The following is an 11,972-nucleotide window of genomic DNA, read 5'->3' on the forward strand; positions in this document are numbered from 1 at the left end:
TTGGCTGCATCCGCGGCCGTCGGGAAGGAAGTGAAGGGCAGGCGCTCTCAGTGTCCGGTGCACGGGGAAATAAAAGCGCGTCGGCCGTCTCATTCTTTTTATAAAATAAACCTTTTATTTTATCAAAAGTTGATCATGACAGCATCAAGATCATGACAATCATATATAATGCACAGAAATGGAATAAACAGCAACAGAGTGTATATGAAAAAAAAAAACAAGTGCAAAAACCCCCCTCCCCCCCCCCCCCCCCCACACACACACACACACAAATACAAAAATATATTGCACTTGGAACTTTTGAATTCAGTTGGAAGAAGTCGTGTTGGAACCACATTCTCAATTTGATATATTCGTATGTAAACATTTATCTTTCGTGCTTTGCCATTGTTTTTTTAGGATGGACAAAGCTTCTGAACGTCTGTGTTAGGAAAAAACAAGCTCAGAGCAGAAACCAACAGGCAACTTGTGGTACTCAATCGTGGTTGGTCGAAGTTGTGCTTTTTGTCTCGGGCCTGTCTGCATTCTTACCTGGACAATGAAACCATTACACACACTCACACACACACGCACACACACACACACACACACACACACTCTCTCTCTCATTCACACATAATTTGAGCTTTATTTGAAGTGCTCAAGGTGGTAGTTTAGGTTTTCTTCTATCTTGAGTCTCCGCTGGTTAGCGACGGTGACACCTTCAGGCCATGGTCATAAGTTCAAACTATTATTTGGCTGAAAAAAGCTTTTGTCCTGTCGTAGAAATGTGCCACTAAGATCAACAAGTACAATATTGTTCAGATCCGCGGACAGATTCTGCTGTAGCACATGGGCCCGTGGGAATCTGCAGGAAATAGAACCAAAAGAAAAAAAACAGTCATACGGTTATGTGCAAAATTCACCGTGAGGCGGGACAAGGCTTCCTCTGACCGAGTCATACAGTGGTGTCAGACAAAACTTTTTCTCTTCTTTTCTTTTTCTTTTTTTTTGGACTCTTCTTGAGCGCAGGATATAGAGGAATCCAGCGTGGCTCCAGATCCCTGGTCCCTTTCGTCAGCGGTCACCCAATGCTCTCTCAGCTGACACTGCCGTGTCAGGGAGGGTCTCGCCTCGTTCATCGTGATGTGTCATCTGGCGAGGCGCTGGCTGTGTGGGACGCGGGTGCCGAGGGTGACGGTGTCTTGTTTGTGCAGACGCTTCTCTGAGCTCCCTCAGCGGGACGGACACGTGTCGGGTCTCCTGACACCCGCGGCCCCGCACACCTCCACGGGGTCGGGGTAAGGGTCAACCTGCGGGGGGGGGGGAGGAGGAGGGGGGACATAGAGCTGCATGTTTACAGGCTGCTTGATGGAGTGGCCAATGAAACCAAAAAACACATATTACAATACAATAATGTCAAATTCACATATATAGCATTAAATTCCTCATCTGAACGTATTAGGTTTTTTAAATTACTGAGAGCTAAAAATGACCACAACTCGAGGGCTCTCTCTGACAGCCGCATGACTGTGAAGACCACAAAACTGAGACGGCAACCTGACACCAAGTTCGTTTTGCCTCCGCTGATATTTGATATTAAGATGAACCGAGTGTCCTGAAGATTGAGAGGTGTGGCAGTTTGAAGATAAAACCTGCCGGACTGGTACCAACATGTATCTTTCATGTCGCAGAACACTTTTAGCTGCAGCTTTGAATCTAGTTTGTGCCCTATGCTTGTATACTTGTTCTTTGAGCATGTTTCTTCGTGTGTGTGTGTGTGTGTGCGTGTGCGTGTGCGTGCGTGCGTGCGCTGTACATTACCTCAGAGTAGACTGGCGGGGGAAGATATCTGAACTCGGTGATGTATGTTAGCAGAGATCCCTGGTCCTCTCCCTCCCCGTACGACCCGTCACAGCCCTGCAGACAATCCCGCCTGTGGGAATCTGATATTGCCAGATCGCCGTAGCTTGGTGGTGCTGCAGTGTGGGGAAAAAAAGGAAATAGAAGAAAAAAAAAGTGTAAGGAATCTTCGCGTACCGGGGGGGGGAAAGAAAACAAACCCGTCCGCATTGCTGCTCGTACCCTCGGGCGTCGCCGGCAGGCCCAGCCAGGTCAAAGTGCTGCAGTTGCTGCTGATGCTGGAGGTGCGGCTGCTGCTGGCGTGGAGAGGTATGGTCCCGATCACCAACGGCAGTGAGAGAGACAAGTTCAGCCCCCCGGGCACGTCCACATACACCTGCAGCCACAGGGCGAGAAGAGGAAGAGGAGAAATATTTTTGTCTCTGTGCCATCGGAGCCAGTTCTACCTGTTCATATCTACGGGGAAATCCGGGTGACAGAGTCATTTGAGTTGGATAAATAAGAGCACCGTGTGCTGTCACAGCAAGTTCCTGCCCCCGGCTCCCACATCGGACTGTTGTCATCGTCGCCATCGTCGTCATCATCGCTTTCACTGGGGGAAAAAATGAACGATGCTTGGTAGGACAAATGGCGGACTCACCACGAGGGCGTACTCCACTCTGATGATGGGACAGTCCAGGATGGAGGGGGACACCGGGGGTATTTTGAGCAGTTTCCCCTCCCAGCTCTGGCTCTTGCCCTGCAGCAGGGGGTCTCCGCGCAGATTGGACACCAGCTGCTGGATCTGCTTGCCCTTGCCCTTGGCGAAGAAGGTCTGGGTTTGGTAGAGCGCAGCCTTGGGCACCACCACCCGGGACGAGCAGTTCTCCACCTCGGCGAAGATTTGGATGGACTCGCCTTGGATGGAGAAGAGAAGAAAGATCACACACGTGGCACAGGGTGGAATCTTTGAAAGCAGAAGACGGGGGAGATGAAGAGTTGGACACGTTGAGGGGGGAGGGGTTTTGTTTTTTTGTTCACCTGGTGTGTAGCCCTTTCGCTCGATCTTGGCACTAAGGGAGATTGGGCCTGAGGCACAGAACCAGCAGCACAGAGTCTTCTCCTTAGAACCAGCCTGAGGGGCCTATTGAGATACAACCATTAGTTTTAACCGTGGGTGAGACAAATGCATTATATCCCGCCCTTCCCATTTGAATGGAACCGCTTGACTGGACTCCGATGGGGAGATTGATACCGCTCTCCTGGCTGTGTGCGGTAAACATGTAGCATGCGGGCCGATTTTTCAACAGCACAAGGACCCACTTCACACGTTAAGTGGAAGAACAAAAAACTTGAGGCAGCGACCACCAGCCGACTCAGGAGGTAGAGCGGGCGGGTCCCCCAGTCAGGAGGTCTGTGGATTGGCCCCTGAGCAGTGTATGAATGGGATGTATGATAGAGAAAGCGCCATATGAGTGTAGTGTAGTGTAAAGATAACCTTGTGTAGTTTTTGTACGGATTCAAGGAACTACATGTGTTGTGTTTGGTAGACCTCGTAGGTATTGTTGTCCTCCAGTGTTTTGTTAACCTGCAGCACTGAATTTATCACGAAATTAGCGTTTGCGCGGGACTTATTCTTGAATACTTCATCCATTTTACTGAAGTCTCTCTGATCACTGTCCTCGGTCTGTCCAGCCACTAAAAAGCGCACATGGGTGAAGATGTGAGCGGATACAGAGTTCTTTTTATTTGTCATCACGCTAACGTTAGCAGATCAGTGTTAGGTTGAATTTGCTTTTGCTCCATTGAATACATGTTGTTGTTGTTGTTGTTGTTGTTCTTTCCTGAAACATACACCTACATCTTTGCAGATAAATCGGATCAGGCGATTGTGATCTCGCCGGTCAATTTGCCACATATTGTGGATGTCCTTCATTCATTCCCTGTAGAATTTGAAAGGAACAATGAATCCAGCGTCTGCTCCTGAGCCGGGCTCACTGTTCGCCTCTGCTTCCAGGTGGCCAGTGGACTTTATTTATACTGCGCTTTTCCAGTCTTATCAACCTCTCAAATCGCTGTAGTCCCGTTCACACAGTGCCGCTATGTACCACGCTTTTCTTGCCACATTCCCAGACTGCCAGAAGAGCCATCAGAAGCAATTTGTGGTTAACTTAACAAGAACACTTCCCCAATGCTGACCGGGGGAGACCTTCCGCTCTGCGGATGACCTCTCCGCCTCCTGCACCTCAGCCACCCTCGGGGGCAGCATTGCTCCGCTAAGACCACCAGCGGAATGGAAGCTCCGTGTTTACCATGAGCCCACGAGGGGGGTGTCGGCCCTCTCAGGGAACATTTCCACAAAGCTGTCGCTTTTAAGCGTTTGACGCGGAGCGCGCGGCCGGCGTGCCTACCAGCAGCAGCGGGGTGTTGATGTCGATGTGTTCGAACACGATGAACTCCTTCTTCACTTTGACAGGGAGCAGCCATGGACGGTGCAGTTCAGCTCTCACCCAGTACCTCACGCTGCCGTGCTTCCCCTCAAAGGACGTGGCCAGGGCCCTGAAAGACAGGAGGGGGGAGGGGGGAGGGGGCGCAAAAGATTCTGTCCTTTACCCGATAAATACCAACAAAGACTGCTCCACTTCTACCAAGTAAAAGTTCTGAATCGGAACTCAGAGGCCTGAGCGAACGTCCTTGGTCACTACTCACATCTGAGGCAGATTGAAGCTGAAAGCGAACTCGTGCAGGCCGGCGTGCAGAATGGTCAGACCTTCCTCATGACAGTCCTCATCTGCAACATAAAGGACATGCGTCCGTACACACCGGTACTCTGCACCCTGCTCTGTTAACACATCGCATGTACTGTAGCACTACTCCACAGTGGGCTCCACTCATCACTTCACCTTAGGGGATTCATTTTCGAAAAGAGTCTGGTGAGCAGGAAAAAAAAATGGAAATTTCATCAGGAGAGGACAATGGAAAAAGAAATTCCCACCGTGGGAAAGAACTTTTTTGTGAAGTAGAGCTGAATTGATGATCCGTTTTTAGACATTCTTTATGCAAAAACAAAAGATCTGACAACAGATGTATCTGAAGACAGCCTTTCAGAAGGAGAAGAATGCTCAAGAAAACTATTGCAAATGAGCTGTTAGTTGCATTCACATGACGGCTGGGTACTGACTCCTGCAGACCTAGACGAGCGCCGGCTAAATGTTTCCGGAGCTCTGACCTTTCAACAAGGTCAGTCTTTTTTTACCTCTTCTTTGATCGGGCAGAGTTCGGGTTTTTTTTTTTAAATTTCAGATTGTATTTCATGGAGGAAAATTTCATATCGTTCAACTGTTCAGGTATTCACAACAGCCAGGCGTTGCATCTGAACCGACACAGAACGCACGCAGCCCCGGCACACATTCGAAACCACACTTAAGCATGTTAAAAGTCTGTTTAGTCTGCGAAACCAAATCATTATCAAATCATAGTTTTGTATATCAACACTGCAACATCAACTGAAGACATTTAAAAAGACGTGGAGGAGGAAGAGTTTATTGTTGAAATTTGGAAAAGGAAATGGAAAACACACGAGGAAATTGTCTTGGTAAAAATATGATTATATTATAATTAGCAGACACGAGGATCATTTGATGCCGATGACCCACATTTTGTTTTTTGTTTTGGTGAATGATATCATAACTGTTGCAGTGAATACCAGGATCTAAGGTCCATGGGAGGTTTCATGGCTAATGGTAAGTGCGCTGTAAATTTAACATGCATGTGGTAAACGGACACATTCACCCATTCGCACACATCCATACAGCGCTGCAATACACAGCTCTTTTTCTATCTCACATCATTCGTATACTGCCAAAACAGCCGTCAGGGGCAATCTGGGGGTTTATTTTGGGGGCACAAGGACTGGAGGTGACCATCGATCTCCTGAGCCACGGCCACCCAGCTGCTAGTTACTTTGTCTGTTAAAATGCAATGGGAACTAACCGATCATTGTTAAAGGTGACATATAATGTGCATATTCACTTTCATAATTTTCTCCTTGGGCTATTGATTGAGATGGTTTACATGCTCTAATCTTCAGTAAACACAGCAGTTTCTTCACACTGTCCATTCCTGCCGCTCCTCTTTTCAGCCTTCGTGAAACGCATGGTTTTAGCTCCTGTCCCCTTATGGCCCCTCCCTCCTGATAAGGCCTGGTCTAGTCTGATTAGCCAGCTGGCCCACTCTTTTGTGATTGGGCAACCGCTGCTGGGGGCGTTGCCGGACTAGCCCCTAGGCCCTGCCTCATGCACAATATCACGATGTCACGGACGTATCGGCCGGACGACTGACGAGGCGTTTCCAAATTTCCCCGTCGTGTGACGAATAAAGGATCAACTTATCTTATCTTATCTTAATAAAAAGGATTAGGAGGGATTGGGAGCAGGTGGAGCCAAAGGACAAACGACCAAAGGCTCTTCCTCTTGTAAAAACTAATGAAGATCTTGAGACAACAAGGAGCACAGTTGGAAGAAAGTGTGGGACAAGAAAGAGATTTGGACTCAACGGAGCTGTCATCTACGTGACTGCGAGGAATGTCAATGAATGGGTTTCTGATTTTTTTCTTAATGTTGGCAAAAGAAAAAAGAAAATCTCAAAACAAAGACATAAACAACCAAAGAAACATACTACAAAACTATATCATGTAACATCAGACATTAGAAAGAAGAGATTCAACAGTGACGGACCGATGAGAACAACATGACCTCAACCAGTCATCCGACCTGAACAACTGGGGTCGTTTGTTCCCACCGTCTGATAGGGCCGAGAGCAGCATCTCCTGAAATTACCATGGTTACGGCAATAAACACACGAGTTAAGTTTACGGCAGGGTCACACTTTGGTTACGATTCAGCCCACAAAAACTAATTCTTTTTAGGCTTAGGGAAATGTTTGTGGTTTGGATTGAAAAAGGAGAAGTTTGGGGAAAGTCATGTTAACAATTATACGAAAAAAAAAGGTTAAAGTCGTGGAATAACCTCCCTCTCGCTTATTATACTGCGTCACCTGACTTCCTCCTCTTCCTGTCATAGTTACTATGGCCGCTATGTTGCTCCCAACAATAAGACGTAAACAGCCGCACCATTTCACACAGTCGACCCCCGCGGGGGAAAAAAATATGAGAAAGCTCTGAGGTGATATTATCAGTTCAGATTACACAGTTTGAACATGTGACGCCAGTGTTTGACCCCTCAGTCCCGGAGCAGATACGCAAGCCTGTCGGTCGTAGACGCAACTGATGCCACGTTGAGACCCTGACTACGTGAAGGAGGAAAAGTCTGTCCAAGCGATTCGCTCACGCTGAAGTTCGGGAAAAAAACCCCGGCACATGTGGCCTAAATATAGACGGAGTGAAGAGCAACACGCCCTGTGGGAGAGAGAACATGACCCTTGTTCACTTCCTCATTTCTTCTGTTATTGTTGGCCATTTAAATCCTCTAGGCGTCTGCGCTCAGCCCCGCTGAACTTCAGCTTCCTGCCACCTCAGCACTCGTTCTGTTTCACCCTGCATCTCTGCTGTTTGTGTCTGTCTCGCCTGTGCGTGCGCGCCCGCGCGTGTGTTTGTATGTGTTTGCCATGAGAGCTGTCATAAACAGCTTGCGCGCGTGCGTGTGCGTGTGCGTGCATGTGTGAGTGCGCGCCCCTGTCAAGTCACTGGCAGCACAGAGCAAAGCAGGAGCAGACCGGTATGAACCAGACTAAGCAGCTTCCTTCAGCTGGAAACTCCAACGCATGCATTACAACTCGGCCTCCCATTGGAGGAGAACGTGACATGGATTACAGACGGGGCTCTGATTGGTGCAGCCCTGACAAGCCCCTGCCCACATTAGTACGGCCATGTGGTGTGTGGTGTGTGGTGTGTGGCATGGGGGTGGGGGGGTGGGGGGGGGATTCAGAGAGAGGAAGGGTAGTGTAGACTATCAGTGAGCTGCAGGTACCATCTCTCACGCAAACATTTCGATGAAAGAACAAATGAAGACAGAAGAACAGAGCGTGTGCTGCAATCCAGATCGTTTTTATTCACCAGCCAACAGCAAACAATGACAAAAAGTTACAGTCCAGAGTCAGTTTCAGCAACATAGTTTTCATCCTGCTGCCCTTTTTTTTGTACAAAAGCGAGTGAGGACAGTGTTGAAAGTTCCCAGCAGTTTCGATCAACAAGCGAAGAGAGGAGCTGTTGGCTGCTCTTCAGCCTTCAGCCTTCCCCCACCAATTATCTCAGCACATTGAAGGAATCTCAGTTTAGCCGTCACGGAATTCGAAGAGCGTGTTTTTATTTGATTCTTTTCAAAAGAAAAGTTCATTCAACAGTGAACTTTTAATAGCCACGTTTACATGAAGTTGCCTTTTCATGCAAAAAATACCAAATATCTCATGTCCCCAGTGTCTCAGACAAAGACAAAGGTTTTACTGTTCGTCTCATCTCGTGTAATAATACATTTTATATTTTGGGGGGTTTGACTGATGTGGGACAGAACAAGACATTTAAACATGTCACCTTTGGCTTTCGATATTTTTTATTTCCCTATTATTTGGAGTTTTATAGAATTAAGTGATGAGTGGAAACAATAACTGAAAAATGAATTGTTGATAAAAAATAATAATAATCATTACTACTTTCACCCCTAAGTAAAAAGTTTGTAGCCTGACTTCTACTGGCCTGAGGCTAATACTACTAAAAAAAAACAATAATAACATTTTGGAGGATTTTAAACTTTAACCCATACATGAACCAAAATGTCCTGACACATTAAAATTGTCATGCAGTGTAAAAAAATAACTTTACCGTGACAACTAGCTTGACGTGTTATTTATCTGCTGATAATTTCACCAGCACGGACACAACTGTGTTCTGCTGACGCCGGTCGATACGTCGGCCCTCCAAGTATATATGAAGGAAACGGAAACGTGAACGTGAGCAAAGGCTCATCTGCCGAGGAAGATCGCGTGATTCAATTCCAAGGCGTTTTTCATCAAGTCAGAACACCCGACGAAATTCTTTTTCCCCTGGAAGTGAAGCAACCGCAAGATGTTTCCACATCACCTCATTTTACCTTTAACCCCGCCTCAGGCCATCCATGAAAACAAACAAGCAAACAGGATGTAGCTGTGGAGCGTGGCCCGAGTGCGAAGTGGTTGTTGGCCGACGACAAATCCTCCACGATGATGACAATGGTTCTGCACAGTCCACGCTTACAATTCAAAATGAGCTTCCCGCTGTTACTGTTTACACACAATTGGCAGTTGGGTCCATCGCGGGAGGTGACCGTCTGACCCACATACTGATAATAATAATAATAATAATAATAATAATAATAATGATAATAATAATAATAATAATAATAATAATGTGTTACGTGCCTGCAGGAGGCTTTTATTCACAATGTGCTCCCATCAAAACTCCTTTTGCATCAGTTTTCTGTTTTAACAAAAGTAAGGGCACAACTGAGGAACAGGAAGTGTTATGACGCCTAACCAGCAGCTGAGATGTTATTCCACACACACACACACACACACACACACACACAGTCAGTCTAGTCCTCCCTCCCTCCCCTCCCTTCCCTTCCCCTCCCCTCCCTCTCTCTGGCAGTTTCTGAACAGGTTTGAACCGCCTCGAAACAAAGGGAGTTGCCTGAGCTGTAGGCCACTTCAGGATGTCATCAGTAAAAGTCAACTCTCCATCGGTTTGCGCAAACATTGCGCCGAAATATGAAGGACGCACATCGGCTCGCTTCGATTTCATGGCTTTTCGATTTCTTCCTTTTACGCACAAGTGTCTCATACATGGCCTCCAACTTTCTTTCTTTTTCTCAGTGAGACGTCAGGATGGGGACTCGTGTGCATGACACCCCCCCCCCCCCCCCCCCCCCCCCCACACACACACACACACACAAACACACACGAACGCACTGCTGCTGCTGCTGCTGCTGCCCGAGACGTTTATTTGGTGCTTATGAAACGCTCCGGTTCAATAATTCACGGAGCGAGGACGGACGCCGCCGGTGCCACCATCAGCTGTTGCATCAGCACCGCGCCGGTCCCTGACGCGCGCGCTGTTTCGGGGGGCTCTGCGTGTTTATGTTTTGACACATGACTGCACCCGCTGCGTTCACCAACTTCTCCATCGCGGACAGGCAGGGGGTGGGGGGGGGGGGACCAAAAAAGTTTGCGTGATCAGCTGTCCCGCAATCACTTCGCGGGGCCACACAGCGACAGCAGCAGCGGTTATCGGTGACAGAGAGATTGAACCAAATGCTTACCTCGCTCCTCTCCTATCAATGTGTCGCAGTGGTGCAAGTATTCCACCTCCTCGGTGTAGTTCTGAGTGTAAGCCGTGTTGGCCCCGGCGTTCCTCGACTCTGTCCAGCGGACCTTGGCGACTCCCCTCGCGGTCATGTCCAGACTCTTCACCCGCACACCCCCGGTTACCTCTACGACCACCCGCCCCGACACCAGCTCTCCGCCGGAGAAAACGGGCAGGCTGTTCTCATTCAAACTGTCAAAGAAGATCGCCAAGGCCCTCACTTTGCCCAGTACCATGGTTGCACTGGAAATAATGGGGGCTGGGGGGGGGGTCGGAGTGGGGGGGCAGGGTATATTTAAATCTAAATGTGCATATAAAAATGAGAGTCTATGGAGGACAAGTTAGAGCCGTGTGGCACAAGTCCATGCGCCCTAGCTCGGGGTGCCCAGCACAGAGCCGGGTCCGCGGCTTCGTCGGTGATGGTTCATCCGGCTGAGACGCATAGCTGATGCTCTCGACTCTCCTCTCGGCTCGGCTCCCCTCCCTGCTGTGTCTGAGCGCCTCCCCGGTCTCTCTGCTGCTGTCGTCTGCCTCCAGCCGCTGCGCTCTTAAAGCCTCCGTGCGCAAAACAAAAAAAAAAAAAAAACCACCGAGCGTGTGCGCGCACACACACCGGCCGGCCCGCTCACACGGAACTGAGCTGAGGTAGGAGCCTCGCGCTCGAAGAACTAATCCGACACACACACACACACACACACACACACAGAGAGAGAGAGAGAGAGAGAGAGAGAGAGACAGAGAGCCAGAGGGGCCACGCGTCTCCACTCGTCTCCCAGTCTCGTGAAAGGCAAAAAGAGGACAATAATGAATCATTTTCCAGAAAGTTTCTGGGAAATAACATATTGTGTTCAATTGCCACACTGGGAAGACTTAAAGTGAACAGCCCCGGTTTAGCAGAAAATACGCATTTAGTAAAACTGAGTGTAACATGAGTGTAAAATGTAACATATAGTCATATAATATGTGCCGTGAAGACTTTTCAGGAAATGTAGTAAAGGTATCAGATGTATTTTGTCATAATTTGCCAACAAATTCTTGACTTAATGCCAAAATTATGTGAGGTCACAGTGACCTTGACCTTCAGTTCATCCTTGAGTCCAAGTGAAAGTTTAGGTCAAATTTGCAGATGGCATCAAATATCATGTTCAGTTTCTGACAAGGTATACCAGTTATAAAAAGTTTATAAGCTGTGACTGATGGCGCATCTGTCACTGGCCTCCAGCGCAACATTCTGCAGAAATAGGCACAAGGGGGGTGGGGGCCTAGACACAGGCGTAGGAGCCCCCCCCCCCTGGACCATTTCGGCCCAGAGCATCTTACAAGCTGGAAGTTCAGCTATGTTCCCTATAACAACATTTTTTTTTTGTAGCCAAAATTAAACATTCCACATGCGCTACAAAACTTTCCTGCATAACGCATTTTTCCTTTTATGGGGGGGGGGGGTTAGAAAATAAATAGATAAATAATGTAATCAAAATTATGGACGATAACAAAGGGCCATGCACACTGTAAACACAATTCAAACTGTGATTTGTTATATATATATATATATATATATATATATATATATATATTTATACATGTATATATATATGTTTGCAGTTTATGTCAATGTTTGTATATTGGGTGTATATATGAGTATGTATATGCATGTGTGTGTATTTAGTTTTGTATTTGTGTACATATGTGTATATATATGAAATTACGATGGACCTCTCCAAAAGAAATATGATGTACAAGAATGTGCGTGGGGGGGGGGGTTAAAATAAAATAATAAAAAAATTGATCAAAATAATGG

The 11,972-nt window shown here is 47.5% G+C and overlaps 1 protein-coding gene across 1 annotated transcript; it reads right to left on the minus strand.

The window, feature by feature from the left end:
* Positions 1-241: 241 nt before the first annotated feature.
* Positions 242-10,824, minus strand: arrdc3b (arrestin domain containing 3b). Its single transcript, XM_035626238.2, has 8 exons — positions 10,131-10,824; positions 4,531-4,612; positions 4,233-4,380; positions 2,863-2,965; positions 2,483-2,739; positions 2,065-2,218; positions 1,804-1,958; positions 242-1,292 (listed from the first exon to the last, which is right to left on the minus strand). The coding sequence occupies exons 1-8, from the start codon at positions 10,408-10,410 to the stop codon at positions 1,215-1,217; spliced, it is 1,257 nt and encodes a 418-aa protein (XP_035482131.1). The 5' UTR covers positions 10,411-10,824; the 3' UTR covers positions 242-1,214.
* Between the last annotated feature and the right edge of the window lie 1,148 nt (positions 10,825-11,972).

This window comes from Scophthalmus maximus, chromosome 2 (assembly GCF_022379125.1).
Source record: "Scophthalmus maximus strain ysfricsl-2021 chromosome 2, ASM2237912v1, whole genome shotgun sequence".
Taxonomy (NCBI): domain Eukaryota; kingdom Metazoa; phylum Chordata; class Actinopteri; order Pleuronectiformes; family Scophthalmidae; genus Scophthalmus; species Scophthalmus maximus.

What these genes read in the sequence shown, in the direction of transcription:
- arrdc3b (XM_035626238.2), bottom strand. Translation starts at nt 10,410, where the DNA reads ATGGTACTGGGCAAAGTGAGGGCCTTGGCGATCTTCTTTGACAGTTTG. An exon ending in AGCTTCAATCTGCCTCAGAT is followed by an intron (nt 4,381 to 4,530) that starts GTGAGTAGTGAC and finishes CCTGTCTTTCAG; the next exon opens with GGCCCTGGCCACGTCCTTTG. An exon ending in GCGAAAGGGCTACACACCAG is followed by an intron (nt 2,740 to 2,862) that starts GTGAACAAAAAA and finishes TCTCCATCCAAG; the next exon opens with GCGAGTCCATCCAAATCTTC.